At 39.3% G+C, this 19,903-nt stretch overlaps 1 protein-coding gene across 1 annotated transcript; it reads right to left on the reverse strand.

Moving 5' to 3' along the window:
• Positions 1–2,444: 2,444 nt before the first annotated feature.
• Positions 2,445–3,380, reverse strand: LOC143707172 (odorant receptor 131-2-like). The gene has a single exon (XM_077199921.1). It carries the CDS (start codon positions 3,378–3,380, stop codon positions 2,445–2,447), a length of 936 nt encoding a protein of 311 aa, XP_077056036.1.
• Positions 3,381–19,903: the final 16,523 nt, after the last annotated feature.

Below are 19,903 nucleotides of genomic sequence, written 5' to 3' on the forward strand. Positions count from 1 at the left end.
AGAACGGCCAACAGATTTGGCCGTCTCCTTGGTGGCCCGGAGAGATAAATCTGTCGTGCGACGCAATTCTCGAATTGCATCAGCACTAACTTCCTCACAATCGTCCATGTCCCTCAGCAGGTCAGCCTGGTATGCTTGGAGAATCGACATAGTATGTAAGCATGCCGCAGCCTGACCTGCTGCCGAATACGCTTTACCCACCAACAAAGATGTATTTTTTAAAGGTCTGGTGGGTAACGTCGGGGCTTTCAGAGAAGAAGATGACTCTGGGGAGAGATAGCTCGCTAGCGTGTCTTCAGCACGAGGCAAAGTCAAATAACCATAGTGATCAATCCCTTGAATTTTACTATAATTACTAGTCTGCGAATTATGCACTCTGAAAGACGCCGGTTTAATCCACTATCTCGACACCTCTGTGTGGAGATTGGGAAAAAACGGGAGTTCCCGACGAGGAGGTTGTGATCTAGATGGTAGATACCGTTCATCTAAAAGACTCTTTCTAGATTCAACATCAACATCATCGGCTGGCCACTCAATATTTAATTTAGTAACAGCACGAGATAAAACCTCCAAAAGCTCCTCATCAACAGGGGTATGAGCTGGCGAACACTCAATATCCCCCATATCAACGACATCCAGATCCTCAGAACTGGATAGCCGTAATATTGGTGCCTCAGCCTGGGAAGGAGAAGCCGCAGAGCGGGCTCCTTCCTGGGCAAAGACACCGGATCCAGCAGGTAAGGGCTGAGAAAGGGCGGGGCCCATCTCAAACCCCGCTACTAGATCCATCTGCGAACCCCAAGATGAAAGCCGAAGCTGTGCCTCGGCAGCAGCGGGACCCGCCCTCGGGGAGCGCGAACCGAACCGTCCTCCTCAAAGAACACCCGGCGAGAGCGGAGAGTTTTCATAGACAAACTCATGCAATGCTCACAGTCAGCCCCCTCGAGGACTGACTGAGCATGCTCCACTCCCAAACAAGCAATACACATACGATGTGTGTCCCCACCCGTGATATAACAAGGGCAGGGAACAACACAACGCTTATAACTTTGCTTGCTCGACATAGTGATATATATATATATATATATATATATATATATATATATATATATATATATAAGGGGCTTGACAGACAACAATAAATAGACAAGGACAGATATACAGAGAGCGCTTGCTGAAGGTACAGAAGCTATCGCGGTCTGATTTCAGGGTTGCTTTATAGTTTCCTGGTCTATGACGTCACCTATGTTGTAGCGGGCTTCCATTGGACTGATTTTACACGTGCTTCACGACGTAATCACGCAGAGCGTTCCCACCGCGTCTCAAACGCAGCTCGAGTTCCCTTGAAAGGGAACCGTGGTTAAAAAACCGAGGTATGTATTGAACCGTGAGCTAACTGTATTGTTGCATCCCTATTATATAATCAAAGTTTTTTTTTAGAAACTTCATAATTTATGATTGCACTAAAAATATGTTTCCAAAGATGTTTAATATTCAAGAAATTAAAATAGCATTGTTTTTCAGCAGGAAGTAAATGAAGTATACAAACTTTGTTTTTTTCTCATTGTTTGGTTGATTCAACCCTTACAATTAGTAATTTACATGCAAAAAGCCCCTTCATGTGATTGTAAAAAAGTGTATCTCGAACAACACGTTTATACTGTGAAAGTACGCTGAAACAAAAAGCAAGACAAGGCAACAGTGCACACTGTTTTTCCCCATCATATATCAAGTAAAAAAAGTCCAATAAGATATAACCACATCAACTTTCTGAGCAAAAATGAAACAATGAACAATACAATGAACAATCTTCACTTCAATATAAAGCTTATGTTTGGGTTTAAATTTCCTAAGGTAAATGAGAAAAATGTATAGAGCCAGTAGAATTAAGCATATTATTTTCTAATTATCAATCGTTTTTCAAAATAGATTCTCGAATAAACATTTTGGGAAAATGTTAGGCGAATCTTCACAGCACATTATGATTCTTAATTATTTTACAAGAGAGATCATTTTTGTTCTCTCTAAAGGACATCAGGATTATGTGAGAAAAAAAAAAAAAAAAAAAAAAAAAATATATATATATATATATTTATATATATATATATATATATTTATATATATGAAACTTTGACAAGTTAAGGTATTTTTGTGCTATAATGTTGGCACCATAATGTTGGGAAGACACATTATTGTATACAAATTGTGTATTTAATCAGGCTATTAAGGCATATGGATATAGTGTGCATACAAAAATAAAATGAATAAAAACATTTTTTTCGGCATTTTTATTTATGTTGTAAGAGATACAGAGAAGAAATAGCCTGAATTAACTCAGATGTAATTTCACAATTGTGATATATTCCATAAAACATAAGTCAGTATTTGAGCGACAATGGATTAAATGTTTACTAATGATGCTTATATGATGATAACTTTTTAGCTCACTGCTTAGTTGATTCAACTTTTACATTAAATAACCTACATGAAAAAAGTCCTTTTATGTATCTAAAAAATTGTTTATCTCGAACACCATAAATAAGGGGGCTAAGTAGTCTTGGTAATAAGTTTGTAAGAAGATAGTTGAAAAAGGTTATTTTTGACCGTAGAGTAGGTAAAAGTTGGCTATAAATCTTGTCTATAATAGGAGTAATGATGGACAACATACTGAGCAGAAGCTGTGCTCCATGTAACAGGATGGTGCTTTGGGCCTTTTTTGCTGAGGATTTATCAGTGGAGGCTCTTCTTGCCGCAATAAGCACTTGACAATATGTGTATACAAGAATTACCCACACAACAGATGTATAAAGCCCACGTGTAATTTTGCTTTGGTCTTCGTGGTATGGCGTGCTATACACATTAGTTGTACTACAGAGACTACTTGTTGTAAAAACAGTTAAAGGACGAACAATTGAAAGGAGAATCAAGTCAGCCAATCCAGGTAAAACTCCTACACCCCAAATCAGAGAGATAAGGATGTATGTCCTGCGCACTGTGCAAATCTGATGATGATGCAGTGGTTTGCAGATGGCGATGTAACGCTCAACGGCCATACCGGCCAAAGTCAGAGGAGTGTTCTTATGAGTTGTTGAGGCTATTATTAGCAGTGTAACGCAGAATGGGACAGGAACCTTTGGCCATGCATAAGCCATCACAGAAAGACTTACACTGAAAAAAACCATGAGCATATCATTGATAACCATGTGAATATATAATATATATCTCGGATCATTGTAGAAAATTGAACTCTTGAAGAACGTGAAAACAAATATTCCATTGACGCAGTTAACTATGAGCCCGACAAGAACAGTGGTGAAATTTTTTGCAAAAGCTTCTGCATATCTGTCTTCTGTGGTGTACTGAAACATCGTAGAATTCATTATTCTTTTGCACTTTCATAAAGTTCTGTGACTCTTATGTGTGAAAATTATTTTTCTTGGCTTTTTTGTTATTTTTGTTTGTCCTCCAAATTATATCCACAACTTTCTCTCCATCAAGCAGTAAGATGAATATTTTCCATCTGTGTCATCTGATCTGAAAATAAAATAGATACACTTTTAACAGAATATTTAAGTGTGAGAAGCTATTAGCAACACATGAACACAACATAATATGTATATTAAAATATGTGTTAAACAAAGAGCGCTTACCTTCCTACCTTGCATGGTCCAATGATTTGCCTCGAGAAAACTGACAAGTTTAAATACTTTAGTTGAGGAAGAAGAGACAGTGAGGGAGTAAGAAAGGGAGGGAGAGGGAGAGAGAGAGGGAGAGGGAGAGGGAGAAAGAGCGAGCACGCTGGTAATATTGAGACAGGCATAAAACAGGAATACAGTGAAATGATGGTGAAAAGTGTTTTTTTTTAATAATCTCAAATGTTTAACATATGACTTGATTGAGAGTAGTGGCTTTTAAGTAATAGTTGTTCAGAACGAGGAGATCTAACATATTATATGAATATTGTGTGTATGTGTGAAACTGTGATATATGAGGCTTAAAACCCTACAGCGCCACCTGCTGGCCGATTTCTTGCGAATTTTGCACTTACCTCTATGTCCATGAGTCAAACAGGCCCACCAAATTGACGTTGTAGATGGCAGTGGCGGCTCATCAGGGTAGGCAAGGGAGGCCCAGCCTACCCAAAATTTTGAAGGACGATTTAATTTTAATAAAATTCCCAGTTATTCATTTCATGTTCAGAATATGTATTTATTGTTATTAATTTCCCCTCTGTAAGTGTAACCACTGCGCTCTTGCCCGAATGTGCCAAATCTGCAAAACGCGAGTCTGAGGGGATAGGGAAAGTTTGGGCGAGGCAAATTCATAGCTGGAGACTTCCGTTGGTAATAAACAAATTTGCCAATCACCATTGAGTATTTCATTTCAGCGATTAGAAGAAATGAGAAAAGTAACACGGCAGAGGAGGCTATAGCTTCCCTTGGTATATCAACCTATCATCGACGAGACGTAAATTATGTGATATTAGTTTGAACTGCTGCTGTTGTCTTCTGACAGCTAAAAATTTTTGTGCCTCCTCTATTTTAAAGGGGTGGTATAATGCCCCTTTTTACAGAATGTAAAATAAGTCTCTGAAGTCCCCAGAGCGTGTATGTGCAAGTTTACCTAAAAATATCCCACAGATAATTTTTTCATAGCATGCAAAAATTTTCCTTTTTTGAGGATGAGCAAAAATGCGTTGTTTTGTGCGTGGGCTCTTTAAATGCAAATGAGCTGCTGCTCCCGGCACACAGGGTGGAGCTTCAACAGCTTGTTCTTAGCAGAGCCATATAGAGTCCTTTGTTGCGAGGTGGGGTTTATGTAAAGTTTAGGGTTTGTGATGTCACTTACCCTGGAGGAATGTCGTGTAGTCCCTATCAGTTGTTTGTTGTAGTCCTTAAAAAGGGATTTCTGTAAAAAAGAAAAATAAATAAAATAAAAAATGTTTTTCCGGTTCCCACAATGCCCTGCCATCTTCTACCAGCTGGGTGATCTTCTCCGCGGTGCCTGGCAGTGGCGCTGGATAGCCCTCGGTGGACGGCTCGACACTCCTCCACCGCCTGGTGGACGGTGACGGCTCCTCCGGATACGGGCAGACAGCAGGAGTCCCCCATTCCCTGCTCCTCCCCATCATGGCAAACCGCGCCGACTCCTCCGCCCCCCCGGCAACTCAATCCAGCGCACCGCCTCGAGCGTCCATGGCGACGGACTCTCTGACAGTGCATTCCTCCTCCTTCCCAGGTTTCAGCACCAGTGTAACGCAGTTCGTTGTTATGGGAAGAAGGAGGCGGTAACCGGCGAACAGTCAACAAACTGTCAATAAATACACAAACAAATACAAAACGACAGTAAAGTAAAAGACAGCAGCCCCTTACGGACGACTGCTGTCACATATAATAAAACAAAACACAACATAAGACCAGGCCTGTTCCTCTCTCGCTCTTCACTGTCGTGGCTCCTCATTTTATGCTTCCACTCCTCCGTGAGAGATACGAGACCGGTGCGTCGCGCAGGTGTCGCTCATCCGTAATCATGCCACCGGCCTCACGCCGCTCTCTCACGTCTCGTCCTGCTCGCCACAGACATGCTCAGCAAATTGTTTATCTCTCAATCTGTTGATCAGTGGGCTTAGTAACCTTGGTAGAACATTTGACAGCAAAAACAGAATAAACAGAATAGTTGTTCAACTTTGAGGAAAAAGATCTATAAGCGCTGTACTCATAAACGGGGTGATATAAGACATCAGTACACACAGCAGAAGCTGAACTCTGTGCAGTTGTATCGTGTTCCCGGCCATTCTAGTAGACACTTAGCCTAGAAATCTAGACGCACCCTAGCGGCAGCAAAAATTATTTTGCAGCCAGTGTAGTCTAGCAGCTCTCCGTTGACTTTCGAGCTGGAAAAAACAAAAACTGGTCAGGCCAATCAAATTGTGTATAGAGTCGGCGGGCGGGCTTAACATAATAACGACAGAGTTGCGACGGTTCACTGCTACTTGAAAACAAAGAATTGCTACTGCAGCTGGCGAACAGCGGTCTTTTGATTCGGCTTGGATTCTGGAGGATTTGAAGTTAAACTTTTCTTTGAAACAAGAACAAAGAACTGCTTTGCTCTGACTCTGACTCCGTCACTCTGACTACGTCACCTTCTTCGTTGCTCTGGTTAGTTGTAGCGCTATCTTATTGTGTGCAGAGGGAATTTGAAAGACAACCATTTATACCGCCCCTCGGATTGAGGCATGCCAATGGAGAGTTCCCAGACCTGACATCTTGATGTGTGTCTGGTATGCCAGGCTAGTAGACACTTGATCTGCAGTAGCATTTGCTGCAGAAGAAAACCTTGAAGTAGCGGACGATCAGCGTAGTCCATACAAACGACAGCTACACAACATTCACCACAGTTTCATTGACTGTGTGTTGCAAAGTGTGGCATAAAATGGCAGTTAAGAAAAAGCTTGCTGGTCGATTTGATAATGCAATGAATATATCACTCAGAGCTGCCGCTGAGGGCACCGGAGGGCACTCCACATCAGACTATTGTCATTCCCTCACAAACTACATTTCCCATCACTCACTGCCCGGACTCATCATCCCTGATTGCATCCACCTGTGTCTCATTACCTTGTTTAACTCACACTATAATAGCCTGGTTTTCACATTAATTCCCTGCGAAGTTTAGTGTTAAGGCGGGCATACATTGTGCGATTTTCGTCCGATTTTGAGCCGAATTCTGACCTGTCGTGCGACTCTTTTTCGGGCCGGGATGATTTTCAGCTTTGTTGTGCGTCGTTTGTCGTGCAGTGTTTGTGAAGTGTACAGGGGGAAACGAGATGCGATTAACCTCTCCCGACAGGCAATCGGATGGTCGGGGGAATTTCTGGCATGTCAGAAATTTTGGTCGCTCCTCGTGACTATATCACACAGTTGAAGCAGAGCTACGAACCAATTGCCCTAGTGTTTTTCAGTGTTTTCCCTCACTGCGCGAAAACAGAACTTTAACCATTTCATCTTTTAAGTAGAATTTAAGCAATTCTAAAAAAAAATTCTAAACACATTAGAAATGTTAGAAATGTATTGCTAAAACATATTACAAAGACTGAGAACTGTGAAGTACTGAATTATGGAGTTAGAACGTTAAACAGTTTTTCACCATTGCTGTGTTCCGGATTTTTTGGGCGGGGCTAAAACGGGGCTCGATGATGCACTGGAGTGCCTGAGCTCCTGGACACGCCCCTACTTGACACACTGGAGCCACTGAGGCTGGCCCCTCCACTAACAATATAAATAGAGCACATTCGTATCAGTTTGCCGCTCAATCGTTACTGTCAGTACTAAAATTTACTACAACCTACAGTTTGCTAGCTAGCCATGCCTTTGTCACGAAAATGCGTACTACCTGGATGCGATCACGTACAAAACAGATCGGTTTCCTTATTTAAATTTCTGAAAAACGACCACATCAAGAAGAGGTGGATTAATTTTGTGAAGAGCCACCTTGATGGAGAGCTGAGGATCACAGTAAAAATCCGTGAGTTTTATAAACTTTTGTTGGAGACAACTAGGATTCACTGATAGTCCGCTGTTACTGGTGAATGGGGCCGAACTGACTATCTCCTGCCTCGGCCACCATCCTCCCGTTGCGCCCACAACTGGTGCCATCATCGGCAGTGCGTGCCCACCGTGCGAGCATCCATTCTGGCTGTAGCGGTGACAGTTGAGTGTTGCAAAGGCAGCTTTTCCGCTGGTGGGCGTGATTTCAGCGCAGCCAGTGGACATGCCCCCAGCGTTTGAGAGCTACTGCTCATTTTTTCAAGATTTTGATAGCTTATTTTATGTACTTGCCGGCTTTCTTTATCACTCAAATTTTGCTGGGTGGGTAATAACACATTTTCCTGTGGTAGGACAAAATCAAAACACATACTTAATTTTGACTTTACAAGGAATTTAATGCAGCAAGAAAGAAAACGAACTGAGGGAGATCTTTAAAGGGGTGGTAAAACAAATTTTTTCAAAGGCTTGATTGTGTTTGTGGAGTGCACTGTAACATGTGTTCATGCTTCGTTTTTAAAAAATAGCATTATTTTTCAATATTTTACCTTTATTCTACACTGCTCTGTCCCTCCTTGTAAAAACGGTCTGATGGTTTCTGGGTTCTATGAAGCCAGTCCCTCAAAAATATGCAATGGGCTCAGATTGGTTAGCTGGCCCAGTGTGTTGTGATTCGCTAACCGCCTAGTGCACGTTTTTCAGAAACGTCATGCCCCTTAACTTTACCGGTAGTTTGTGCTTTGGTGTATTATAAACAAAGGCGTCAATAAAACCAATCGGACACAGAGAATGTTAGTGAAGATGATCGAGCAGAACCTGTTCAAGAACGGCTGTTAAACGACATTTCAGAATAGTATTACAAAAAATAAGCTTCATATTCATAAACAAGAATTTCATATAATCGTTCTGAAGGGGGTGGATTGGAATCCACTGCTGCTTCAATGTATATGTAATGATTGATTATAATTAAGGTATTAATCAATATTTTTCCTTCTAAATATCAAATGAGTTGAATGACTTCTCTGGAGATTTTACTTTATTTATATAAGTTACCATTGTGATTACTGAAATGTTCTTTTCATGTATTCTTTAATGTCTGTATTTGATATCTGAATGCAGTGCTTGCTTATTTAACCCAGCTTCCAGAAATGAAATAGGGACTTGTTTTGTGTTTGAGAAAGGTCTTCAATGTGTTTAAACATATAGGGGTCATTGAAGCCAATAGTTTAAGGGGCCATTTCTTTGTTAAAGCCTTTCTTTCCAGTTAAGACTAAAGTTTAGCTATCCTTGAGAGAAAGAACGCATTATCTTGATGTTTGGAGAGGACTCTCCTGTTTATAATGAGAGCCTGGCCAAATCCAACCTTGGAAAAGCTGTGTGTCGGTGTGTGTGTTAGTCTTCTTGGTTACAGGTTAAGGAATCACTGGCATTATTGGACATTGACTGAGTTGTTGTTCTGGACATGCTGGCGCCCAGCAACCCAAATCTGAGACCTGGAAGGTCATGACGTGCCTAACTTCAGCTGCATAATCGATGGAGATATGCTTCAGTCTATCTGTATATGTGTGGAAAATTACTGTGTTTATCTATTTCATAGCCAATGAGAATCATTCATCCTGTAAGCAATGACGTAGCTTAGACCTTGGAAATCGTATAACTGCTGTGATCTTTGTAACTGTAAGGGGGGCGGCCTACGAACTCCTGTGCGAGTATTGAAGCTGACTTCTGCTGATGAAACTGCAAACTATCTTCAGTAAATATTTTCTTTAATTTTTTATAATTCTGACTCTGGGTCTTCATTCTTCATATCTGGTTCTGGGTCTTTAACTGTACACCCCTTACAGTTTGGTGGAGGATGCGGCGGGCAATCATTCCGTTGTGACATCTCTGGCAAATCAACACACAAGGTAGTAAGCTTTTATTAATTGTTAGGGCTGTCTGACTGGAAGAGATTTTGAAGGAGAGCGGGAGAGCCTTCACTCCGATGAGGCGAGTGAAGGAGTAAGTAGCCTTCACTCCGATGAGGCGAGTGAAGGAGTAAGTAGCCTTCACTCCGATGAGGCGAGTGAAGGAGTAAGTAGCCTTCACTCCGATGAGGCGAGTGAAGGAGTAAGTTGTACTGCTGAGAGGATAAGAAGTCGCTGAGAGCGTCGTTAAGGATAACGGCAGCAGACAGCGCAAGCGAAGCGTGCTCTGTGGGTGCCCCGCTAGGCATTAATGGTGTAGCACCACCCCAGCAGAGTACGTCCCTGGACGGGAGGTCCAGTGGCACCGTAAACCTGCTCAATCTCTTCCATCTCAGTTAGGGGATCCCCGAATTTAGTGAATCAGGCAGTTAGGGATACTAACAAAAATAGGGTTGTTTGCCAGGGATGCATCAGGAACGATCCCGAGAGAGAAAAAAAAAAAGAAAAAAAAGTTGTGACCCAAATTGGCATGGACCAGTATATGTAACTGTGATTTTGGAGTATACTCTGCAGTTTCATCACGGAGAAGCCAAGCTGTGTTGTTCAAAGATCGCCGCCTCCATTTCTGCAATGACTTCAGGTGAGTTTGAACTGTTATTAAGATATGGCAGACAAACTGAGTAACTTGATCAGTAACCTGAACAGTCCTGAAACTAATAGTGAGACAGAAAAGAGCGAACGCTGTAAGCAGCTGTGCTCTGAAGCCCTCACTTCAGAGAAATTTGCAGAAATTATTAAGTAAATGGTTGTCTTGATAAGTTTTGCTTCTGTTTGGAAATTTAAACAACAACTTGACTGGCTACAAACAAACAAAGAAACTGAAAAATTAAAATGTTTAGCCTTGTATTGCTTACGATGATTACAAAAAGCAAGTATATTAAATTATGGGTCGAAGATCATTTCCTTGGACAAGTGTGACTAAAGTTAAACAGACACTTTGTGAAAACAACTTAGAATATTTTGCAGCTTATGAAAATTAATGTTCTGCCAATAATAATGATGAAGATTATGATTGGGCTATTATGATTAAATCAGCCACTGGTGGACGGTAAAAGAATACAGAGAACTGCTTGATCAGTGGCTCTGTTTGCATTCCTGAATGGGACACACACTGCTTCAAGGGTGTGCAGTAAGTTGGAGCCGAGAGTGTTTTAATGGTGGTCATCAGGACCATTTAATACGTAACTGTAAATGCCCACCGAGAAGGTGTTTAAAATGTGATAAAATGACAACACATTTTTGGTAATAATATTGGTTTGAAAGTAGATCAGTGTTTAAATGACGACAGTGACATTTTTCGTCTGAGAAATAAGAGATAAAAAGGTCAAAAGATTGAAGTCTTAAAGTGAATCCTTTTGAAGAAAATATCTATAATAGTAATTTCTATAATAGTAATTTTTATAAGTGAATTGATGAATACATGTTGATGTAAAATTAATGACTCCAACAGATGTGAGTTGCAAAATATATCAAAGTAACTAAAAGGATGATTGTGTTGTAATTAAACATTTTAAAAAGGTTTAGATGATATAGAGAGACTAATGATTTACAGATGATTTACAATAACTGCAAAAGTATCACAAGCAGAGAGTGCTTGCCCCGTCAAACTTATAGTGTGAATCCTAATTGGAGATTGATAAACTCCAAGAGAAAACTAAAGTCAAATATTAAACTATGTTTGAGAACTTGACAATTAAAATTGAGATTGAGAAATGTGAAACGTTATTGAGAACTAGAATAATTATTTTTTATGTAAGAACAAATAAGCAGAAGCAGTACTGGATTAACAGTTGCTAAATCCTGATTAAACAAACAGCTTGAAAAGTTGACCATGAAAGAGCTAGAAGCTGATGTTTTGCTTTCAAAAGATAAGTCTGCTATTGGCTGTAATGAAACAGTTCGCTTATCTAAATCTGATGTGTGCTGTGGCTGAAACAGCCAGTGCGACAGAGACTCAATCTGAGTGGAAATTTGTAATGTCTAGATTCCCTGACGTGGGCAAAAGACAACTGTAAAACTATGTTTATTTGAAAACACATGTAATTTCTGGCAAAGATGCCTTAAGCTGGGCTAGAGTTAAAAGATGGTAGATAAAGTCTAATGTTAAAAGTTTTATGACAATGCAGTGTACCAGTCCTGAATGCCTCAGAGTCTCTCTCTCATTCAATGTCAGCTAAAAGCTGTTATCTGAGCCTGTGTCATTGATGAAAATAAGTTATTGATAGTAAAGCACAGTGTTTCAGTTGAAAACCAGAGACACAGAGATGTTAAAAGAAATCATTACCATTCAGAGGGCAATTTGTATTTAAATGTTAAAAATGTTTTAAATGTAAAACTGAATGACTTTAAAGAAGTCTTTAAAATAATAATACAGACCTTAAACGATAGAGGTGACATTTTGATTAGCGTATTTCAGGACCAGTAACAACTTTGTCTCATTTTAGTCTCCACCATTCAGGACCGATGGCTCCGGCTACAGATGAAGTACACTGAATGTACGGTTGTGATCTAAATTCACTGAGTATAGTCTAAGTAGCTAGGTTGCTGCTTTTAAGATAGTTAATGGATTTAAGTGATTAAATACTGTTGTTATTAACCTGTCTCCCTGTGAACACTATTAGGCAATCGGAATGGCTCTGGTGACTCTTGAACGTGCCTTTCCTAAGCTCCAGAAAACAGCTGAGTTCTGTTGAAGAAAACTGATTGTATTGGGAAAGAGCGGTCACCAGTGTGTACGTGTGTACGAGTGGCTACTCAATGACGGGATGATCTTCCTGGCCAGGGGACAGCCCAACGCAGGGGGTCACGAACACTGGGCACCTCCGGATGCAGGTGTTATTTGTGAGAAAGGTATGAGAGTTGAGCGCTGATTACTGGAGGCCACCGGGGTCAGCAGAGCATTGAGAGGTGAGATGGGCTGTGAGAAGTTATGGCAGTCTGACCCAGAAATGTGAGTTCCTCTATACCACTCACCAGAAACCGCATTGATTGTATGGCTTGTTTTTCATTGTGACAAGTGTCTGCAACTATGCCAGGGGACGACACCCTGAAGAGAAGAAAATTAGAGATAAAGAGATAACGGGAGAGGGCTTTCAGGAGCCAGCTGATTCCATGAGGTGATTGCCATTATTTGCTGCGGAGACAGTAACAAAACTTAATTATATGAGGGACATGATGTTGGTTGCCATATGGGCAAGTAAAATGTATAGAAGAGTTAATGTTGAGCTAATATGTCTATAACATAGTTTTAACTCCTGAAGGTCGTTAGGCATGGTGGTGGCTAAAGATGAAGACAGCTTTTGATTTAAGAAAAGTCTGGATAACAAAGGTGAATGGTCAAAGATTATTGTAACGAATTTAATATTACATTTTATATAAGTTACAGTCTTAGAAATTTATTTATAGTGAGAGAGACTGCTTGAGCGGAGGAAGGGATGGTAACTGTGTCTGTCTTTCTGTCATCGGCCTGCTAGAGCAAGCTGAAGCAAAATAATGATAATGAAACAAAACAACCCAGCTGACCTTGTTAAGTTCTAATGAATAATGAACAGGCATGCTTTGAAACTGGTTAAGAGACCATGTAAAATTAGGTAGAAGCTACAGGAAATTGGGAAGTTTAAAATCTTATTTAAAATTTAAATCTTTTAGCAATAATATAAAGAAAAATGAACATTGAAAATGAACAGTTAACATATGTGTGTCTAGTAAGAGTGCGTGTGATGGTGACAGCACTTTATGTCTTGTATGTATTAGTTTGGGGTACTATTATTTCCTGATTTTGAGGATATTGTGTCATTAACCTCTGGAATTAGTGTTTTATCATTACAGATGGGTTAAGTGAAATAACCAACTTTAAAAAAGTTGATAATTCTAAGTCAATCTGATGAAAAGACAATGCAGAACATGGGACGAGCTTTAATTGGAGTGGTTCTCCAGCTCTGTCTGCTATTGGTAATTATGAATGTTTTTGTCATTTATGATATTGAACTGAATTACTCTCTGGATTAGTATTTTATATAAATTGGAATTGTAAAGAAGATTGCCGTCCATTCTGGGGTAAAACTCTTGTCTAAATTCAACTGAGGGTCTAAATTTAAATAGACAACTAGGTGGGATCATAAGGATAAACGTAGGAAAAAATAAATAAATATATATATATATATATAGACTTGACGGCAGAGAGACAAAGTGACACATTGGCTAAGTCACTATCCAAATTATCCAGAGTGAGCTCCCTCATTTTTATTGAAAGGCCGGAGGGCGAACAAAGGAGGAGTGAATATAACTTCTAAAAAGAAAAGGTTTTATTTCTCCATCCATTAAATATATGTATGACATTAGATGTCTAAGAAAACTACAATTTAATAAAGGTAAAAAGAGAAAGCAGCTATATGGCTGTGGGCTGGGATCTGAGTAACATAATATTTTGGTTTCTGTAAAACTGTAAAGATAAGTGGAACTGAGACAAATACTGTGAGAAGTAGTTATAATGAAAAATAAAGTTGAAGTTAATGATAAGAAAACAAGAGTATTGAAGAATTAATAAAATACCATGATTTCCCTAACAAGGGAACTTTAAGTGTCACTAGGCTGACAGTGGTGAGAGACTCGGATGCAGAAGGAACTGGCATGTAGGGCAAGATGGAAGAAATATAGTAGAAAAAAAAATGTATGTTATGAAAATACAATTTCTGATAGAATTTATGGAAGTCAAATTAAGTTTAAATGGTATGGAAAAGTGAGTTTCAAAATAAAAATAATAAAACATTGTATGATTGACAGGGATTCAAGTGATATAAGGATAAGGAATGAACAAAAGCTTTATTAAGCAGAATGGGGAACGATCCTATATTTTAGTGCTAAAATAATGACTGAAATGATGATGTGAATTTGTTTTATTTTATTTCTATTTTTGAAAAGAGTAAAAAAAAGTATAAGATGTTATATAATTAAGATGGTGACTGTAAACTGAAGGATGAATTCATGGAGAGACTAAAAGTGGATTATTATGGGTCTTATTTTTTTTTTTTTATGTTGTTTATTTTCAGTTTGACGACCTTTGTGTTTTCAACCAGTGTTTTGAACCTTTTGGGTCTATAAAGGGGAGTAGTGAAAAGAATGGATTAACTATTCTTCGTAGTTTATTATAAAATGAATTGGAAATTATAAAAACTAGTGCATATATCCTGGTATTTATGATTATAGACAATGTCTGTATTTGGGATCTGAGTAGTGACTGCGGGTCTAGCCCATGCTAGGAATACAGCAACAGTGCTTGCTTATTTAGCCGGCTTCCAGAGAATAAATATGTACTTGTATTGTATCAGTTAATTTGATGATGAAACCAAATTAGCCCAGATGAATAATAGCTGTGTTAGACATGTAAAGACAGCTATGTCCAAAGGTTCTGGAGATCAATATTATAGTATGTGGGATATTTTGTTGATATTAAGACATTGAAGGAAAAAGATATTGTTTGTTTTATAAAAATTAACCTGACAGAGGAGCATGGGTCAGAAACCTAACATTTTGAAGCAGCCTCTTTATGGATAGACCAGATGTGGTGTTTAGGACTCCACATTGGTCTAAAACGGGGGACTGAAGGGGGTGGATTGGAATCCACTGCTGCTTCAATGTATATGTAATGATTGATTATAATTAAGGTATTAATCAATATTTTTCCGTCTAAATATCAAATGAGTTGAATGACTTCTCTGGAGATTTTACTTTATTTATATAAGTTACCATTGTGATTACTGAAATGTTCTTTTCATGTATTCTTTAATGTCTGTATTTGATATCTGAATGCAGTGCTTGCTTATTTAACCCAGCTTCCAGAAATGAAATAGGGACTTGTTTTGTGTTTGAGAAAGGTCTTCAATGTGTTTAAACATATAGGGGTCATTGAAGCCAATAGTTTAAGGGGCCATTTCTTTGTTAAAGCCTTTCTTTCCAGTTAAGACTAAAGTTTAGCTATCCTTGAGAGAAAGAACGCATTATCTTGATGTTTGGAGAGGACTCTCCTGTTTATAATGAGAGCCTGGCCAAATCCAACCTTGGAAAAGCTGTGTGTCGGTGTGTGTGTTAGTCTTCTTGGTTACAGGTTAAGGAATCACTGGCATTATTGGACATTGACTGAGTTGTTGTTCTGGACATGCTGGCGCCCAGCAACCCAAATCTGAGACCTGGAAGGTCATGACGTGCCTAACTTCAGCTGCATAATCGATGGAGATATGCTTCAGTCTATCTGTATATGTGTGGAAAATTACTGTGTTTATCTATTTCATAGCCAATGAGAATCATTCATCCTGTAAGCAATGACGTAGCTTAGACCTTGGAAATCGTATAACTGCTGTGATCTTTGTAACTGTAAGGGGGGCGGCCTACGAACTCCTGTGCGAGTATTGAAGCTGACTTCTGCTGATGAAACTGCAAACTATCTTCAGTAAATATTTTCTTTAATTTTTTATAATTCTGACTCTGGGTCTTCATTCTTCATATCTGGTTCTGGGTCTTTAACTGTACACCCCTTACAGTTCTAACAAATTATACTAACTTTACAGTCCCCAAAGGGATTTTTTTGAGTAAAGACTGTGAATCTATAGTGATCATTACTGACTGTATGGCACCGTTAGTTTTGTATTTTTAGAATGATTGTAGCCAAATATATGTGCGAATCATGCATTGAATCATGCACAAACTCGCGAAGATTGTGGAAGCTTTCCTCCGTGTGCAGCACAGAGATAGCCTGGTTAAAACCAGACCATTCTCAGTTGTAACTGAGTTAGGGTCTGGCAAAGCGTCATAGACAAATCATTTCCAGAGGGGCGTCACCAACGGACGTCGCGGATAGACCTAAAACCAATCAGAGCGATGAAGGAGATGACGTATGCAGAGCGGCAGAGAAACATCTCCCGAGAGTTGTTCTTTGCTCGGTTTTTAACAAAAAGGAATTGTTCAAATCGCTTAAAACAGACGCGATAGCTGACTCGAACGAGTGATGTTCGACGGGGGCATTCATCTTTGTAATGTAGGCTACAAAATCTGCTTCAAAATCCCAGCGCTGTCGTCATCGTGTAAAGCCCGCCCCAACGTTTCTGATTGGTGCCTCGATTTCGACGGATTGGAAATGGGTTTGAATGAGCTCTTTGCCAGACTAACTTTCAGAGCAAATCTAAATTTGCCGGAAGTTGTCTGGGTTTTCCCAGGCTAGCAGAGAGAGCGAGATCTGGGTAATAATCATGAGGGACCTTGTTAAAAATAAATTTTAACCATTGATCCCTAACTCCCTCGACCCTAGGAAGGCTGAACAAAGTGAACCTGCAATCCGGATAAAAATAACAGCGTTTCGACGGCATTGCGGCAACAACAGCCTACTAACGTTATACCACAACAACTCTTCTCCAAAGCAAAAATGGCCTTGCCCTTATTTAGTATTCTCTGAGGAGGGATTTATGTAAATATTGGGGTTACTGATGTCAGCCACCCTGGAGGAATGTCGTGTAGTCTAACTACAACTTACTGTTGCTTACCTCCAGTTCGTGTTGCAAAATAAATAAACCATTACCCACGTCTTCCATGCTACCTGCAATGTAGCTACCATGCCTCTTTTATTAATTTGTTAAATGCTCATGTTAAACAAGCTGTTGTTGAAATAAAGCTGTTTTTAATTTTCATTGATGACTGATTATTACAGTGTTCAAACATTCACTGTTAATAATTTTAATTATAGGCCTAAGGCCTATAATTCATTGTAATCCACCTAAAGACATCACATAATGTATTTCTGAGCATTCTCCCTGGTTTCATATTTATCGTTTTTGGATTTCTTGCCTGTTCCGTGGATTACTCTTTTGCCAGTGTTCCCTGCCTTGTGTTTGTTATTGTTTGGACTGATTACCTGGTGTTTATGACCTTTGCCTGTTTTCGACTACGATTGTTTTTAGGCAATTTTCAATGAGGAGGAGTAAGCTTCTATCTAATCTTCGCAGCATGTTTCTTATGTGGGATGTGCTATAAAATTATTGTGTGGCAAATTAATTATAATAGCCTATAAATTTTATAATAAAAGTAGTTCTTTCCTAATATTAATAATACAATAATACTAATAATAAATTAATACATACATTGGAAATGCTAAATACTCTTGATATTGATAGCTGAGGCTTGTTTTGCCAATATCTCTGGATAGGCCTACACGTCATGGTCTATTGGCGCAACCCGACACAAGGGTTTATCGCACATAGTTCAGACATAGGCCTAGTGTGAGCAGTCAAGTCGCAGCTCAATGATCGGGCCGTATAGTGTGAGCACATAAAACGCGAGCTTTGGCTTTACATCCCATCTACTTGTTCAGTGTGAGTAGGTAACCTTGCTGAAATCGCACAGACATCACATAATGTATTTCTGAGCATTCTCCCTGGTTTCATATTTATCGTTTTTGGATTTCTTGCCTGTTCCGTGGATTACTCTTTTGCCAGTGTTCCCTGCCTTGTGTTTGTTATTGTTTGGACTGATTACCTGGTGTTTATGACCTTTGCCTGTTTTCGACTACGATTGTGGACTACCCTTTCAAATAAACTGTATTTGGATCCTCAACCTTTGTGTCTCAGAGAAGTTCGTAACAATGATAGCCTATATATACTAATGATGATTCAATTGCTGTGCTCTCACAGGGGCAAACTGCACAACGGAGGACTTGGCCTGAATTAATGAGCTTCTCTAAAGGGGTCATATAATGGTACATGCACTTTTACAAGTTGATTGTACTAAAATGTGTGTTGGCAGTGCCTGTACACAACCATCATATAATGATAAAAATCCATCCAGTGTTTTTGTTTTAATCTCCTTATATGTTTTCCCCTGCCTAAAAATTGAGCTGTTCGATTTTGTGACGTCACTAAATCGGACGCCCCTCCCACAATTGATAATTGACAGCAGCGTTTCAACACAGACCTGCCCTGAGCGAGCTGTCATCGTAGTCCACCATTTGATACGCTGGAGCAGAATGGCGTCTAAGCGATTGTGGTGTTCTGTTCTTGTGTGTAATAAGGAACACAGCAGTCATTTTGGTGTTCCTAAATTCGAACCGCTGAAGACGCAGTGGCTGAGTTTTATTTTTGATGGGAATATTCCTAACGATCTAAGTAAATGCTTTTATGTTTGTGCTAATCATTTCTCACCAGACGCTTTCTAAACGAGGGTCAGTGTAAATCTGGTTTTGCCAAGAAGCTGGTCCTGAAAACAGAATCGGTACCAACTGTTCGTGTTCCTGCTGCATCTCCAGAAGAAGTGAGTGTAATGTTTTATTAACCTTTAAATATTAATCTTTGCATCGCTTGCACGCTTCACGATAAATGCGGCTAATGTTTACACTCAGGGTATATTACGGCATGTTTTCTATGCAACGTTACGACGTTCTCAATATAATTCATAATCCCACGTTTATAATGAACAACGCATTATGGTTAATGTGTTATTAAAAACTGTGTACGCAGGTGTACATTATGTGACATTACGTTAACCAACCATTCAGAAACGTCCTGTTTCGAGCCTTAATTGTCGAACTTCTTCGGGGCCGTCATCTTGTTCCGGGTCCGACTCCAGTTCAAATTGGTACGGTTGCACAGACGTGTCCTCAGCAGTGTTGGGTAAGTTACTCAAAAAAAGTAATCCACTACAAATTACTAATTACTACTTTAAAATTGTAATTTGATTACATTACTGATTACTGCATGTAAAAAGTAATCAGATTACTAATTAATTTACTTTCAAGTTACTTTGAAAACCTATTAAAACTACAAGAATACACTACAAAGTGAAACTCAGTTCTTTCCTTAATTTAATATTGCAGAATACAGACATCCCAAGTCTCCTGGAAGTTCCGGGAGTCTCCCGCATGTTGATAGCGGCAACCTGATGACCGCAAATTAGTTCATATCTCCCGGAATCTAGAGCGAGCGAGAAAGAGCGCGCATGCGAGACAGAAGAGAGGGCTGTTTCTCAATATGTTCTTGTGGACTTGTGAAATGTCATCAGTCGCTGCCCAAGTACTGTTCCAATTCAAAGTTCACATCTAGCCAAGTCCAGTTCAAGACCACTGATGTGTTCCTGATCCGCCCCTTTTACCCAGGATGCATCGAGAGGTGACTTTAACTTTGTAGCCTATTAGAGAGCTGACTTATGTTTGACTGAACTGTTTGCTTTATTTCTAATTGTACAGCTTCTTATACCTTTTAGGCTACTTATACTTTTATACTGGATATTATTGAGCATTAAAACTGACATTTAACAAAAAGAGACAGGGTTGTGTAATTTTATTTTATATATTTTAAAATATATAGAATATTTTTTATATTTATTTTACTATACATTCTCTTCACTGTATGTACA

This window comes from Siphateles boraxobius, unplaced genomic scaffold, assembly GCF_051911475.1.
Source record: "Siphateles boraxobius isolate OS27281-9 unplaced genomic scaffold, OSU_SipBor_1 41, whole genome shotgun sequence".
NCBI classification, from domain to species: domain Eukaryota; kingdom Metazoa; phylum Chordata; class Actinopteri; order Cypriniformes; family Leuciscidae; genus Siphateles; species Siphateles boraxobius.